The sequence below is a fragment of the Notolepis coatsorum genome (assembly GCF_963971535.1).
Source record: "Notolepis coatsorum genome assembly, chromosome: 1".
NCBI lineage: Eukaryota > Metazoa > Chordata > Actinopteri > Aulopiformes > Paralepididae > Notolepis > Notolepis coatsorum.
In genome coordinates this window covers 216,420,744-216,438,272 of record NC_140165.1, presented here as the reverse complement: position 1 = coordinate 216,438,272, position 17,529 = coordinate 216,420,744, and the positions used below count along the sequence as shown (strand labels likewise).

At 40.1% G+C, this 17,529-nt stretch overlaps 1 protein-coding gene across 1 annotated transcript; it reads left to right on the top strand.

The window, feature by feature from the left end:
* Window positions 1-1,633: 1,633 nt before the first annotated feature.
* On the top strand, window positions 1,634-17,478 carry LOC311224068 (transmembrane protease serine 2-like; the record flags this gene model as incomplete). Its single annotated transcript, XM_084308883.1, has 11 exons — window positions 1,634-1,648; window positions 1,902-2,073; window positions 2,469-2,561; window positions 6,249-6,362; window positions 6,686-6,815; window positions 7,393-7,503; window positions 9,136-9,285; window positions 9,881-10,053; window positions 12,209-12,351; window positions 15,558-15,704; window positions 17,464-17,478. The coding sequence occupies 11 exons, from the start codon at window positions 1,634-1,636 to the stop codon at window positions 17,476-17,478; spliced, it is 1,263 nt and encodes a 420-aa protein (XP_084165009.1).
* Between the last annotated feature and the right edge of the window lie 51 nt (window positions 17,479-17,529).

Here is a 17,529-nt window from a genome sequence, read left to right as displayed (position 1 = left end):
CCAGACCTCTCTTGGCAGAGGCTGTTGTGTGGTCAGCAATAGCAACCCCACTCCTGTAGCCACTGAAATTCAAACCACACCCAACCACTCCAGACAAAAACAAAAAATTTAAACAGAGCGCAATACCAAGAGGGCCTCTTTTGCCTAGAGGTCACTGTTTGACTACATTACAGATTCTACCTTTTAAAGTCCAAAGTGCTCTGCCTTAATATGCCGTGTTGTGTTGATGACTATAATGTACTGTACCTTCTGATATATTGCACTTAAAGGGGCAGTTCACCCAAAATAAAAACATATTTTTCCCCCTTACCCGGAGTGCTTATCTTATCCATCCAGATCATTTCGGTTTGATTCGCCTAGTGATGTCTTATGTACTTTAATGTAGGAACTATTTTCTAGCGAAGTACGCCCCCATTCATTATTCCTACATGAAACTGCTCACAACAAGGTCTGTAGATTATCTTGAGTAACCGGGTCATGATATCTGGAAAGAGTTGGTGGTTTGAGTGCCACAAACCGAGTGCCATTCAGCTCCATTGTATTGGAGTGATGGCATACATCTCTATGGCAGATATCGCCAGAATTAGGTGAATCACACCGAAACTATCTGGATGGATAGATAGCCCTCCAGGTAAGGGGGAAACAATATAACTGCCCCTTTAAAACACGTGAAATGTGGAGATTTTTTGCTATATGCTCTATACACTATGCACATAGAATCCTGTACGAAAAGCCAAGTAATACAGAATGATTTAGAAACAGATATGATGGGTGAATGTTGTACCGGTAATCTACACTAAAGTCATGTGACCTGATATATTGTATATTGTAATTCTTTCTTAATTTTTTTGTGTTCATTTGTTGTTCACTTGTTCATTTGTATTATTCTTGTTCATTGTATCATACAGTATAATCACAAAAACAAAGTTGTAAGATAATAAAGACAATTGATTTTAATTCAGTTTCTTTCTTTGGCCTACAGTATGTAATGAATGTCTTCACTCAGGACGGTCTTCACTGAAATGGCATTTACTTACCTAATATCACAAGTGTTTAGAACAACCTTTTATTTATTTATTAACATACGTGAAGTCACTCATTTACTGAATGATGAACCAATACATTGTGTACCTATACTGAGCTTGTACCCAAGTAGAATGTGTAACTTTCCATGGCATATTCAAAACAATACCCTCTCTACACATTCACTAGAGGCCAGATAACACCTCCAGGCACTCTGCAGTAACGTTCCCCATTGTTCATCATGTGTGCCCTCTCTTGAGTCTGTCCACGATGTGTGCTCTCTCTTGAGTTTGTCCTATGTTTAAACTGAGTGGTAGACGTCTAACCAATGTCAAGTGTTTAGGAGTGGCCATCTGGACCCGTCAAACTCACTGGTGTTAGTTCGTAGTGGTGTGAGAATGTGAGGTGGACAGAAGAAGGGAGAGATGTTAGTGGAGTTGCATGCAAGTGATTATTTCTTCTTTTAAACAATTATAGCACAGGTGAGAATTTTTACTTGATCATATGAATAACTTGTATAATTATCAGATCTATGTTTTTGAGGACTTGCAACTGTCAGTATTGTCTTTAATGGTATCCTTTCTTCTGTCTCAAGGTAATTTGAGAGAAAATGACCACCAATCCGGTAAACTAACTTTAGTTTCTATATAAATTAGCATAGAAATGTTGCAACACAATAATGTGTGTGTATATGTATATGTATATGTATATGTATATGTATATGTATATGTATATGTATGTATATATATATATATATATATATATATATATATATATATATATATATAAACGCTTATAATCGTATTTTCTATGTGCATATTAAATATATCATTTTCAGTATTTTAAATGATGCCTATATTCCTGTGTACTGTATATAGTATGAGGACTGTGGTCCTTATTTCATCAATGTGGGGCCCCAGGACAGTGAGGAGAGGCCCCCTCCATCCAGCCCTTCTGAGGCTCAGTCGCAGTATGTCCACCACCTGGGACATACCAGACCTGACCCCCTGCCTCCCCCTGAGATCACAGACTCTATCCCCAACCACAAAGGTGATTCCATTCTCCATTTAATAGAGCGAATAGAAGAAAGTCAAGTTATTACACTACTCTAATTGTGTCTTTTTAATCTAAATTAATTAAATATAGACTAAATTATGTGGATATAGCGCACATAATTGTACATGGTTGAGTCTACAAGGTTCACATTTTTTATAATTTATGATTTTGACATAAATGAAAAATAAAGTAAATCTATAATACTAAATAAAATACAAAATTCATACTCATTATTTTGAAAGAGAAAAACCTATAGGCAGTAATACACTTAATGTTAATTATTTTAGCTATTAAGTCAAAATATATATATATATATACTGTATATATAGTGGTATGTGTATGCATGTATATACTGTACATACATTTATTTTATTTGATGTACTTTTCAGTGAAGCGAGAGAAGTGTATAAAGTACATAGTAGCCGCTGTCATCAGCCTGCTGCTGCTGCTGTTGGTGGCTGGAGTACTCCTTGGTTACTACTGTAAGTACAGTATTTGGCTATTTTGCAGTTATTTCCTGTGTATCTATACAGAATTGATTTGACCATAGGTGTCAAACTCATGGCCCGCCACGTCATTTGATGTGGCCCCCAAGAGCTCTGGTAAAAAATAAAAATAAAAATGTTAAACATTAATCTTGGGTTCAAAAGTAGCGGCGTTAAAAGAATTGTGGGTTAATGCGTTAATAAAGCTTTAACTTTGACAGCCTTAGTTATTACACATCTGAGGTATTGATGAAGTAACAAAGGAAAAAAGCCAAAAGCACTTACTCCTCAGACATTCTTTGACAATTTTACAGCCTAAAATACAAAAAAGATCCAGGCGGAATAGGTAACAAAGGGTTAAAGAAATATTGTCTGAACTGTCAGATGCAAACTGGCTGTGTGACATAACCGAGGATCTCGCTCAATTGAATAAGAAGCTGTAGGGACGCAAACAAGTCCCACCCAAAACTTGACCAATATAGTTGTGAACTGAGACAACCCTTATTTTGTTATTTTTGAGTACAGTTACAGTTGTGTGTTCATGCAGACACATAATAGCAATTTCATTACGAATTGAAAATGGGGGACCCTGATGTAAACAAGTCGAAAGTCTTTCTCTGGTCTGCATCCCCTTAACAATTGTATGTATTGAGCTGTACTGTACTGTACCCATTCTGCAATCTGTTAATTAAAGTTAATTAAACTATCTTCCATTAGTTGGATGTATGGCCTCTGCAAGGTTGTGTGCAGCCATTTGTTTTTGTAACATCTGCTACATCTGTCCCACGTGTTCTTTGCAGCTCACAGTTGTTAGTTCTGCCCCTCTTGACTGTGACAAAGGTTTTGAACAAACTTAATGTCATAGCTTGTATTTGATGATAGTCTTCTTTGTTATTTACTTGAATGGTTTGATCATTGATTGATGGAGTAATATGGGGTTCTGATAAACAAAAAATATTAGTTAAAATAACATATTAAGCTAACATATATTTTTACATCTATGCAAATGCATATGCAATATGTATAACTTGAATAAGTAATAAATACAGAAACAACATGTTTAACAATATGTAAATGAGTAGCTACATTTATTTTACATTACATTAACATTTATACGGTCTTTGGCCCTTTGAGGGCAACCATAATGCTGATGTGGCCCTCTGTGAAAATGAGTTTGACACCCCTGATTCTAGATTTTGGGTATATTCACATTCACATGTTTTTTTTAGGGAAAATAAGTTGTGATTTACTCCATTGTTTACAAATAATACAGATATAAACAAACCTATAACTTCACATACTGTCAGTCCCTGCAAGAAAGCCTCATACAACACATTTCAGGATGAGAAATTATAATAATATATGATATAGACTGTATGTATAATAAATCACCATGTTAACGAGCACAAATCCACAATAGGTGCGACCATGTATGCATGAATGAAAACTTTATTTAACAGATTGTAGAATGGGTACAATACAGTACGGCTCAATACATACAATTGTTAAGGGGATGCAGACCAGAGAAAGACGTTTGTCTTGTTTACATCAGGGTCCCCCATTTTCAATTCATAGTGACATTTATGACATACACAACATACATGACATCATGACATTTATGGCATAGGGACATAGATGACATACAGGTATATAGTACTGTTACATTTGTGACATATGATATGCAAATATACAGTACTGTTACCCATAGATCCTGACAGAGTATATATATTATGATGGGGAGGAGACTGTACATTAGGAGGGGGTGGGTCGGTGGGAGAGAAATATACATACGGTGGGGAGAGAATATATACATACGGTGGGGAGGAGACTGTACATTATGAGGGGGTGGGTGGGTGGGAGAGAAATATACATACGGTGGGAAGAGAATATATACATACGGTGGGGAGGCGACTGTCTATTAGGAGGGGGTGAGGGGGTTTGGACATTTACGGTGGCCAGTTTCGAATTGCAGCCTCCCGTAGGTGCTCTTTTAGAGCGGTTTTGAATGTGGGTAGGGATTCACATTCCTTTACAGCTTTGGGTAGGGCGTTCCACATTGATGTGGCATAATTGCTAAACGTGTTTACTCCCTTGTTTGAGCCGAATCTGGGTTTAACATGATTTGTTGAGCTTCCTCTGGTGTTGTGGTTGTGGTATTCACTGACCTTTGGGAAGTATTTTGACATGTACATGGGTACCTTAGTCGTATAGTGTATCTTGTAGACCAGGCCCATTGCAAGTTGCTGTACTCTGTCGTCTACTCTAAGCCATCCTAGGTAGTCAAAGTGGGCAGGGAGTGGGTTCTAGGAGTAAGGTCAAGTAGTAGTCTGACCAGTTTGTTTTGTGATGTTTGTAATCTTGTTTTTAGTGCCTTTGAGGTGCTTTGGTACCATGAGGTGCAAGCATAGTCGTAGTACCCTTGAATGAGTGCTTCTGCCAGTGTCGTTGGTTGACTTTTTTTTATTACCTTGGATGCCATTTTGTCACAGGAAAGATTTGCCTCTAGGATGGGCCCTAGGTATGTAATTTCATCTTTCCTTGTGACAATATTGTCACCCACTGTAACTGAGAAGCCGTCGGTCTTGCTGAGTTTGTTATTTGATCCGAAGAGAATGGAGTCTGTTTTACCCAGGTGTAATGATAGTTTCTTATCAGCGAGCCAGGTGCAGATTCTGCCGAGTTCTGAGCTGAGGGTTTTTCAACCTGTAACTTGTTCTTGTCAGAGACCAGCAGTGCATGCATTCATTTGACACATACACACACAAGACACTTGATCTCCAAGCGAAAATCTGTGGCCGCTAGAGGGTGGGGACACTTTGGTGGACCAACCAACCAACAGAGCGAGTTATACCGTAGAGCTGCTGGTTGCAGCTAACAAAGCCAGTAATGGGGATTGTTTCAGTAAGAGACACCATACTGCAAGTACAGATTCATTTGTCTCGTCCAACCCATTCCTCCTTCTCTCTCTTTTTATCTATGTCTTCCTTTCTCTCTCTCTCAACCCAGGCAGTCAGACTCATGAACAAATAACACTAACATTAGCCTGCTACCTGCCTGTCCACCACTCACACGCACACACATACACACACACACACACACACACACACACACACACACACACACACACACACACACACACACACACACACACACACACACAGACAGACTATGCGCACAGCAATCAACACAAACATGAGAAGAATCAAACACACATATGCACATCCACTGCACTTTCCACACACTATAGGCCTATCCACACCATATACTTTTCTATCATATTTATTCAGTATCATATTTTTAACACTACTTTTTATGCTGCTATTTTGTGCTGCTTCTCTTGTTTGTTTAATTATATTACCATTGCTGCTCTGAGGTTGAGGAACCAAACCAAATACTTTCACTCTCCTGTACTCTGTATGTGATGACATGACAATACAGATTATATTCTCTCTCTCTCTCTCTCTCTCTCTCTCTCTCTCTCTCTCTCTCTCTCTCTCTCTCTCTCTCTCTCTCTCTCTCTCTCTCTCTCTCTCTCTCTCTCTCTCTTTCTCTTTCTCTCTCTCTCACTCTCTCACTTTCACTCTCTCACTCTCATACACACACACACACACACACACACACACACACACACACACACACACACACACACACCCCCGCCCCCCTTCTCCTCTCCACATTGCTCAGTGTCCTCTAGGTGTGTGCACGGGGTGCCTTGTGGAGATGGCAGCTGTGTGTGGGAGTCAGACTGGTGCAACGGGGTGAGGGACTGTCCAGGAGGTCAGGATGAGGCTTCCTGCTGTAAGTGTCCTCACACACAGCCTGCCACTTAAATAAAGGAATAGTCCACATTTATATCTGATTTGTCACAAACTAAGAGTAAAATGTAATGGTTATTTTTTATATATATATTGTATATATCTATATATATATGTATATATATATAAAAATGCCCTCCCTCCCACCCACCCTAAAGACAATAGAAATAAATACATTTGAATTGGTAAGGTATAAAGGTATAAAATAAAAACAAGACATCTTCTAGAAAATATATAAATATTTGCATATATATATATATATATATATATATATCTTGTGTCTGTATCTTGTTTGTTTATTTTTAGTGAGGGTATATGGTTCCAGTTTCCTTCTCCAGATCTACTCTTTAGAGACTAAGTCCTGGAGGCCTGTGTGTTCACATGGGTGGACTGACGCACAAGGAGAAGACAGCTGTCAACACATCGGGTACAGCAGGTAAGATGCTTCTTTTACTGCATATCTACAAAACACAAGAGGTGGTAGTCTTGGTAGTAAAATTGTAAAAGCATTATGAGTTTGACTGACAAATAATTTACTTTTATTACATGGCGTTTTCACATTCGCCGAAATGCTTGCTTGTGATTGGTCAATAGCGCTCCGTTACCCCTAGCAGCGGTCAATTATCACACAATAATGACCGCTGTGCGCAGCTGTTCGCAATCAAGCCCACTGACATCAGTGCTGCCGCCGGCGAAGCTGCCGGCGATGACAGGGGGCGGAGCGACGAGCGGAGCCAGAAGCCCAGAACCAGTGTTGCGACTTGCGAGTCGATGTAAAATGAATTAGTTATATTGTTAGTAAGTTAGCCATGTAATAAGCGGGATAATGTATAGCTATACTCGATCATTGTCGCAAAATAATTGACCTTCACTGACGTTTAAAACACCTCGGCGAGGCGCCTCGGTATTTTAAACTCTGTGTCGGTCAATTATTTTGCGACAATGACCTCGTAGCTATACATTATCCCTTACTTATTTCACACGTATTAATATATCTCTTCTATATTTGACAGGGACACATATTTAAAATCAGGCCAACAGATGACTAATGCCAGTGATGGATTCCTGCTGGTGAAACGTGCCTCCAGCTCTGATACACCCATACTGCAACAACTCAAGTATAGGTCAGTAAGAGGGCTATAAACAACGTCATTAGGCCGAAAGACTGAAGATTGAGTTCTAAAAAGAAAAACAAACAAACAGATGAACAGAATGTTGATGACAGTATGAACTTAAAGGAACACACACCAACATTTTGGGAAATTAGCTTATCGTCTTCTCCAGAGAGAGACAAGAAGATAGATACCAGTTTCCTCTCTGTGCGTTCAGTAGAAAGCTATCTGGCTGCACGTTAGCCTAGCTTAGCACAATGAATGGAAGCGGACATGGCCAGTTAGCCTAGGCATTGTCCAACTAACACCTCTCCCGAAGGTTGTGTAGTGGTTAACACTGTCGCCTCACAGCTAGAAGGTCCAGGGTTCCATTCCCACTTGGGGACCAGGTCGCTGCGTTGCCAGGTACCCAGGTGGGGTATCTCCCGGGCCTTTCTGTGTGGAGTTTGCATGTTCTCCCCGTGCTCACAAGGGTTTCCCCTCCCGATAAGATAAACCCAATGGAAAAACATGCAGAACAGATCGCTAACGCTGTCGTGTCCCTGACGAAGACGGACAGGAGCACTTGGATTGGTCCCCGGGCACGGCGCTCGCTGCAGCCTTTGTCTGCTCCCGGCTGCCCTTGGGGGGAAGGACGACGGGATGGGAGGTGCAGAGAACATTTAGTCAGCGACTCAGTGCATGTGTTTGTGTGTGTGTGTTCCTGTGGGTCGCCCATCGCATATGTGTGTGTGTGTTAATCTGATGACAAATAAAGACTTATACTTATACTTAACCGGCCATGTCCGTTTCCATTCATTGTGCTAAGCTAGGCTAACATACAGCCAGATAGCTTTCTACTGAACGCACAGAGAGGAAACTGGTATCTATCTTCTTGTCTCTCTCTGGAGAAGACGGTAAGCTAATTTCCCAAAATGTTGGCATGTTCATCTTTCTTGTTTTTTTCATCCACAGGAATACATGTCCAAACAATAGTGTGGTGACCCTACGCTGCATTGGTATGTTGTTATATAGTCATAATGTCATTATAGTATAATTATACAGCACAAGTACAGTACGAAAATAAGTTGAAGTGCAAATGTAAACAGTAAAGTGCAATAGCAATATACAATGTACAGGTGATTATATACAGGAGTATATATAAATGAGTACTAACTGAGTAATAATGCTAATCAGATGTGTGTACAGTGTTATAGTAATATTATGTACAGGGATACAGGTATAAAAACACTATGGTAGTAAATATACTATGGCCAGCAGTATACCCTAGTAAGGGTAGGTAGGGATTATAGTATATACAGGTATGAAGATTTGCCTGTCTACACACACACACACACACACACACACACACACACACACACACACACACACACACACACACACACACACACACACACACACACACACACACACACCACACACAAACACACACATTAATACATACACACATACAAGTTGTACAGTCACTACAATAGAAATAAGGAAAATTATGTTGCGATTTGGCTTCTTCAATATGGCAACAGGTGTGATTGGAAGTTCAAGAAAAGAGGGCGGGTTTGAGATGGGGTCAATCGCCTAATTGGTTCAAATCTCATAGTGTACATTCGCCGTAACACCGGTCTCGTCTTCAGACTGTGGGAGCAGGGGGAGCTCTGGCCATGTTACCAGGGGTCAAGCTGCTGCCCGGGGGTCCTGGCCGTGGCAGGTCAGCCTCTGGTCAGATGGATCACACTTCTGTGGAGGCTCCATTATCAGCCCCTACTGGATAGTGACTGCAGCACACTGTGTCCTCAGGTGAGTGTGGGTTTCTCTCCATTTACCAGGCGTGACAGAGCAGCACTTCTGATCCATGGTAGGTTCAGGGCCTCATGACTATAGTTTAGAATTGTTTTATTTATTAAATAACGCCTACCACCGCAGCGACCCGGGTTCAGCAGTACCTCCGGCTTTGGCAGTGTTTCCGGGTGGGAAGCCGCTGGTGTATGAGTCCTGGTTATTGCAACAGCGACTCCTACTGGTCGGCTTGTTCGGCAGGGAGGGGATCTGGAGGAGATAGCGTGAACCTCCACGCATGTTACGCTCTCCCAGTGAAACTCCTCGCTATCAGGTGAAAAGAAGCAGCTGGCAACGCCACATGTATCAGAGGAGGCAGGTGGTAGTCTACTCTACACCCTCCCCAGACTGACAGTTGGGTAGCGCAACAACAAAATTGGGAGATTGGAGAAAGCATGAAAAAGGCAAAGATAAATAAAAATACAGAAGACAGTGATGACGTTATGAAAATTCTAAAATATATAAGTTACTTCTCCAGGACAATGACCTGCTTGCTGTGATCACAGCTCCTCTGAATCTACTTCATACCCGTCTGTTTCATGTTCTTTCTCCCCAGGAACTCTAACCCTGCAGAATGGAGCGTCTACGCTGGGCTAGCAAACACAGTGCATACGATTTTCACCCCTGCTCAGTCTGTGAGCCGCATTGTGGCCCATGAAGGTTACAACAGGTTCACCATGAAGAATGACATTGCCTTGATGAAGCTCTCACGCCCCATAGACATGACAGGTTTGGATCGTTGTCGTTTTATTATGACATACTGTAGTTATTAGTGGTGGTTGTGTCGGTGTATCTCTTCACAGGATTCCCAAATAGACATATATGACATACATAAAACATAACAAAAAGAAGAGTTTTGATCCAAAAGAAAATATGCTCCATTTGGAAAAAGGTGACGCCTACAAAATGAGTGAGCTTGAACGTAAACATTAAGAAATCATAATACTGTAGTGTAGTATAATCATTATACTATTAAGATTTCTTAACCCTAACATTATAATGCGTTCTTGAGCTCTCCCACAAAACAATCACATTCATGAGAAGAATTTGTAAGTAGGATTATTATATATAAGCAATTTATTGTGCTGACGTAGGCATATTTTTTGAGTGAAGGGGGGGGGGGGGGGGGGGGTGTTCCAGAAGCATTAGAATCGTGATTTTGGTGTCACCATGGCAGCAGTTGAAGCTTAGAAAAGGATTTGGTCAAAGGATTTGGATCAGCCCCAATAACCATGCTCTCGGGTAGGACTATGCTTAATCGAATTCCAGGCAAACCAATTAATAAAGATAACTTTGTGAAGCTACAGTGCTTTTCTCTTCTCCAGACCTAAAACTGCAACGTTGTTTTTCCAGCCTCTAGTCCAGTGGGACCGGTGTGTCTCCCCAATGCTGGACTGAACATAACATTGCCCCAGGAGTGCTGGATATCAGGATTTGGTAACACTGTGAACGGTGGTGAGTGTACTTTAACACTCTGTTCCGACCGTCAGCGATGGTTTAAAACATTTTATATGAGTAACCTGCAAAACGGGTCGTATAAGACCCGGTGCATGTTAAGAGGTTAAAACGTTTTAATTTCTTTCTTTTGTGGCCAGAGAGTGATTTTGAAGGATTAATACAACAGAATTTACCCTGGTTTTAGGCGACTAACCTACCAGCCTAAAGCATTTTATTCAGATTTGTTAAAGGAACACGCCAACATTATGGGACATGCGGTTACCATCTTCTCCAGAGTCAGACAAGAAGATACCAATGTCCTCTCTGTCCCCATCTATCTTCATGTGTGACTCTGTGAGTCTTAGTATGTGTCGCCTCTGATACGAGCAGTAGTCTCTTATTGCCCTCATTTGTCCGAAGTAACGTGTATTGTGCAAGTAGCCACTGAGTAGGGTTGGGTACCGTTCACATTTGAACCGATACCGGTACCAGTACCAGTTCGGTATCGATACCCAACGGTAGCTATTTTCTGTACTTAACTCTCTCTGTAATAACAAAGAATTGTATTTCAGTTGTTAAAAATTTGTCCAAACTTCTCAATTTCAACATTGTTATTTATTTAGAACATTTCGTTTTTCATTGTTGTAACTTACTTACTTACTTACTTACCCGGTACTTACTTATGCACATCACCTGGGTCTTTTTCTGGTTGATGTAGAGACCAGTTTGCTTTGCATAATTGCTTAGCCGGTCAAACTTCTCCTGGAGGTGGCTACGAGTGGATGACATGACTGCCAGATCGTCTGCAAAGTCAAGGTCTTCCATAAAGGAGAACAGGGTCCATTGGATTCCACGGGGACGGTCTGATGTAGTTTGACGCATAACCCAGTCGATGGTAATCAGGAACAGAATAGGGGAGATGATGCAGCCTTGTCTTACTCCAGATTTAATGGGAAATTACTCTGTCAAGGTGTTATCAAGGATGTTCATAGAATTTTCCAATGATGTTGACCATTTTGGAAGGTATTGTTGTAACACACCTCACAAAATAAATGAGCATGTATTATGTTTTTAAATGTTTATATATCATCATTATCTGGCCATCCTCAATATGATCAAACTCCTCTGACCTCGTCTGGTCTTTACAAAGACCCAGGAGATGGGACAGTAATATATATATTTGTGGAAAAGGCTCCCTCTTGTCTAGGATACACTCCATCTATACACTCTCATGCTAAAGATGTAAAGGTACTAAAATGTGGTACCGATTGATGTAGTGTGAATCTCTGTAGTACCGATATAATTCGGTCGGCCGCCTTAAAAGTACAGAGTTCGCTACCAGACCCTACTAGAGAGTTGAGTTCCTGTTGGTACAGTAGCCTTATATAATTAGCTGTGAATGAAAGACATGCGTCCCCCTCCGTCTCCCGGTGTGTCTGTCCCTCAGACGTCCGCTCCCAGAACCTGACGGGGGCTGAGGTCTCCCTGATGGACAGCTCTGTGTGTAACAGCTCCGCAGCCCACAACGGCAGGATCACGCAGGACATGCTATGTGCCGGAGAGATGGAGGGAGCTGTGCGTTCATGTCAGGTAAGACCAGTGGAGTATTTTTTACTTAAGTACTGTACAATTTCGAGCTACTTTACGTGAGTATTTTCATTTTAGGGAACTTTATACTTTTACTCCACTACATTTCAAAGGAAATGTTGTACTTTTTACTCCACTACCATTTATCTGAACCCATCAGTTACTAGTTACTGTACTTTGAAGACAAATATTTTGCATAGAAAACATGGCACCACTTTAACATAACCTATAGAGGTCAATGGTTAGAGGACTGAATGCTCCCAAGCACTGGAATACACACACGTTATGTAGAATGCATACTTTTACTTTAGATACTTAAAGTACATTCAATAGCAAATACTATTCTACTTTTACTTTAGTAGAATTTGAATGGAGGACTTTTACTTTTACCAGAGTACAAAAAAGTAAAGACACTGTTTACTTCTTCCACCACTGGGTAAAACATGACTGGGACATGTAGGCTTATAGGCTCATATGTATGCCTACTGGTCTTTACACTTCACATGTGGAGAGAGGACTGAACTCAAGTCAGGTCATGTAGACCATTGGCTGCTATAGAGTATAGACCCTTTCAGAAGTATTCTGTTGCTATTCCGTTTCTAGGGGGAACAGCTTTGGCCCCCGTTTATTCCCTGTTAGCAACTAACAAACATTGCAACAGGAAATACAAAAGTGCCTACCGTACTTTTCGGACTATAAGCCGCGGCTTTTCCCCCCATTTTTCGACCCTGCGGCTTATATAACGGTGCGGCTTATATGTGACTCGACGTGACCAAACCCGAAAATGTAAAAATCTAAATATTGCTTTTTTGACTGCATTGAAATGTTATTTATCTGTTAGAATGTGTAAGTCGTGGCTCAGCGGTGGTGGAACGAACTTCCCACCACAGTCAGGACAGCTGAAAGCCACCCAACTTTCCGCCATTGACTAAAAACACACTTCAATCAATACCTACAGTATATAAATAATAATATATATATATATATTATTTAATAACCTTCTTACTGTCTATTACTATTATGTACTGTGTTACTATATCTATTTATGTACTATGCCAATACAGATTCAGATTCAGAGTTTTATTTGACACATGGAAGTAATATAATTATACAGTTTTCATACACAATCATAAATACAGTTCTACCATGGGCAAAAGGAGCAGGCAGAAGAATACATCGTATAGTTACCTGCCCCCTATTCCTAAACTAAACAAGTATCACTTGATGGTCAGCGTACAACCTAGTTTACACAAAATAATAATTCATACCATATACAAATGCATAGAATACTACTATGCATTCAAATTGAAGCACTCAAGTTCAGCACTGCTAGACGAACAATACAACGTACCCTTAGCCGTCAGAGGTGTACCCCTCCTGCTGACTTGTTGTACAATTTGTAAGTTCCTTTGGATAAAAGTGTCAGCTAAACAACCACATGTAAATTATGGTAATGTATGTTGTATGTTAGAAAAGGTCTATAGATTAGACACATATGTACAATGTGTGCATATAAAAGGTCTATACACACATGTGTACGACTTGTGCATAGTTAAGTTATATACACACATATGTATGATGTATGTACAGTATGCATAGAAAAGGTTTATACACACATGTACGATGTATGCGTTAAAAAGGTTTATACACAATATGTACAATGTATGCATAGACAAGGTCTATACACACATATGTACCACGTATACATGTACATGTACACATAGGCGTGTACACACACATACACATAGAATACATCTACAGTGAAGAATCAGGTGGATATGTTTCTGGCCCGTAAAATAATCATATAAACACACTGTATAATAAACAGTCAGTGTTGTCAATTCACAAATGTTCTTCCTGTGCCCCCAGTATTTGTGAACACGCACCACTCTCTCCTAAAGCTAGACATCAGAGAGAGGATCCTCTCTGATTCTCACGACTGGAATGTAAACTCTGGGGCTGCTCCATAGACAATGAATAGGCCTCTGATTTTACAAGGCCATAAAATGTTTGCGTGAACTCTTGCACTAGGAAGAGAGTGGTACCTGTTCACAGATACAGACTGAACTGTCCTGGGCTACAGGAAGAGCAGCGACCAAAAGTCCTCACATCCATCGAAGACACGGCACTAACACAATGAAATCTTTCTTGCACAAATAGAACAGTGACATCAAGACTGTGTCGAAGGGTTTCATGCGATTCTGTGACATGTTCCTAAGTCCCCGACTAAACAACAGCTGCACTGTGTGCCAGACTCTGCCCCGAGCGCAGGATAAATGTAACCTGTAACCTCAAGCAATACCATTAAATGAACGAATGACCCAGGATATTACATCTGCAATGTCTATAATAAGAGCAAAATGAGATCACTCAAGTAGCAGCTGATTCTAATAATCCATTTCATCTTTCTATGCACAAGTGTGTGTGTGTAGGATTGTATAGGTCTGTAATATTTCTAAGCGTGTCACAGACAGTTAATCATTCAATAACCTGTTTAATAATGCAAATAACCTGTTTAATAATGTGTTTGCATGTGTGTGTGGGAGGTTGTGTGTTTGTGTGTGTGTGCTATACTGCCCTGTCAAGGCTAACCGCAGTAACTCGAAAAAAGTCAAAATTGAGTTATGAGTGAAATTGAACTTGTCAATAAATGTTTTATCTTGTGACCAAGTTTCAGATGTTAATGTCGCTCAGTTTTGGAGATATGGGGGTTTAAAAACTGCAGTAACTACAAAATCACACTCAAAACCCAGGCAGACCGCAGTAACTTCCAAACAGTGAAACTGAGAAAAATGGCTTTAAAGTTTTTTGACTTGCCATCCAAAATGTGTTATAGGTAGATAGATGATAGTACCCAGATTTAACATGTATTAATGAAGTAATCTTTAGGCATACAAAAATATGATGTAATTATTTTAATTAACCCCAAAAAATCAGATGCTGCACTCTGCTGCACGATTTCCTTAAATAATTATACAGGTAATGTACAGGCAAAGTGCAGTAACTTCAAATACAATGTTGTTTTCCCTCCAGCTTTCATAACTTAACCTAGCCATTTTGAAAATGAAATTTTATATATTGAATATATTGGAATGATGATGATCCAAATAAAATGGCTAGGTTAAGTTATGAAAGTGCGGTTAGCCTTGACAGGGCAGTATAGTTGTTCCGTACATGTTTTCTTATTATGAATGCATTTCATTTGCCAGGGTGACAGTGGGGGTCCTCTGGTGTCAGAGAAGGCTGGTATATGGTGGCTGCTTGGGGACACTAGCTGGGGTTGCGCTATGAAAAACAAACCAGGTGTCTATGGCAACGTCACCTACTTCCTGGATTGGATCTACCATCAGATGCAGGTACAGTAGACCACCACGCTGCTCCACAACCTTTGGGGTTCATGAACCCTAAAAACAGAGGGGCGCCTGACGTCTGTTCATTATAGTCACTAGTCAGCCATATGGTAAACAAAAATAATGTTTTTTTTTTTTAATTCTTTTTTTAAATTCACCCTCTCCTAAAGCTAGAGGATCCTCTCTAAATCCTCCAAACTGGGATGTAAACTCTAGCGCTGCTCCATAGATAATGAATGGGGCTCTGATTTTATGAGGCCATAATATGTTTGTGTGAGTTCTTACACCCAAATGAGGTGCAGACGTTCTAGCAATGCTAGAATATAAACCTCATTTGGGTGCAAGACCCCTGGGAGGGCGAGACAGCAACATCCTGGTGGCCCCCCCCAGCCACAGTAGCTCCGCTGCCATATTTGGCGTGAGCATCCGCGGGAGGGGTGGGGGTGGGAGTCTCACTGCAAAGTCTTATCAGCAGCTCTCTGGTTCGTCCTTGGTGAGTCGTCCGGAATTTGTTTTGACTGGCTGGCAACATTCCTTCCAGCCACGTCGATTTAAATTTTATTTTGAGTAGAATTATAACTATTGATTTGAGTGGAGTGAGTTTTAACAACTCTGTCCAAATGACTGAATGTGTTAGTCCAAGTGTCTTAGTCAGTTCATTTTGGTATATAAATGCATCATTTAGCAAGAATTATGTTTTTATTCCCCCTTTTACTCTATTTAACTTAATTAATGATGGAATATGATAATATGGAATAGGAAAATATAAATATCCATTATTTCACACAAAATAAAGCCAAAGACAAGGTACATTATTAACATGGTAACGTACATTTATGCATCTTTTCTCTGCCCCCCGAAATCATCTACCGACCCCCTGCTTTGAGAACCACTGATTTAATGTATGTTCCTGTATTCTCATTACCCTCACTCTATTATCACATCTACTGTGTAGACTGATTGATTGATTGAAAACGTTATTAACAGATTGCAGAATGGGTACAATACAGTACGACTCAATACACACAATTGTTAAGGGGATGCAGACCAGAGAAAGACTTTCGTCTTGTTTACATCAGGGTCCCCCATTTTAAATTCATAATGACATACGCAACATACAGATATATATCATGACATTTCTGACATACATGACATACAGGTATACAGTACTGTTACATGTATGATACAAGATATGCAAATATACAGTAGTGTTAAACAGTGATCCTATAGACAGAATGTTTATACATACAGGCCTAACATTTCAAGACTCTTCTTTTATATTAAGTTTAAACAATAGGTTATTTTATATTAAGTTTACACAATAAGTCCTAATACGTTGATAATCTTGAACATTTTCATATACATTTATGTATATTTTGGCCTCTATTTCTATCGCCAATTGATATTAACACAATAGTGATTTATCCATCATCATGAATGTCTTTACATGTGCTGTTCTTGGCTGCTCTAAACGCTGGTGTCTGGTAGGACATTCCCAGGAAACTCATCCGACACACAGGAAGTGATATGTTTTACGTTTAGTTGTTTATTTGGTGTGGATAGAAGAATAACTCGTCAGTTTTCAAGATGGACACAGCACATCAATACAGTGCAAAAATGCCAACAGCAATGATTGCGCATCACCCATTGATGTAGCCGAAACAATGAAAAATGTAGTAGTAGCTGTAGTATCAGGTCTGTAAAGGAAAGGTTTTAAAACGTATCAAAGATTTTAATGATTGCTTTATGTTGTGTTTTCTTTCAGAAACACCAAGATTAATGGGCTCCGAACGGGAAGAAAACCCAAGTTGGAAAATCAAGTAAAGATGTT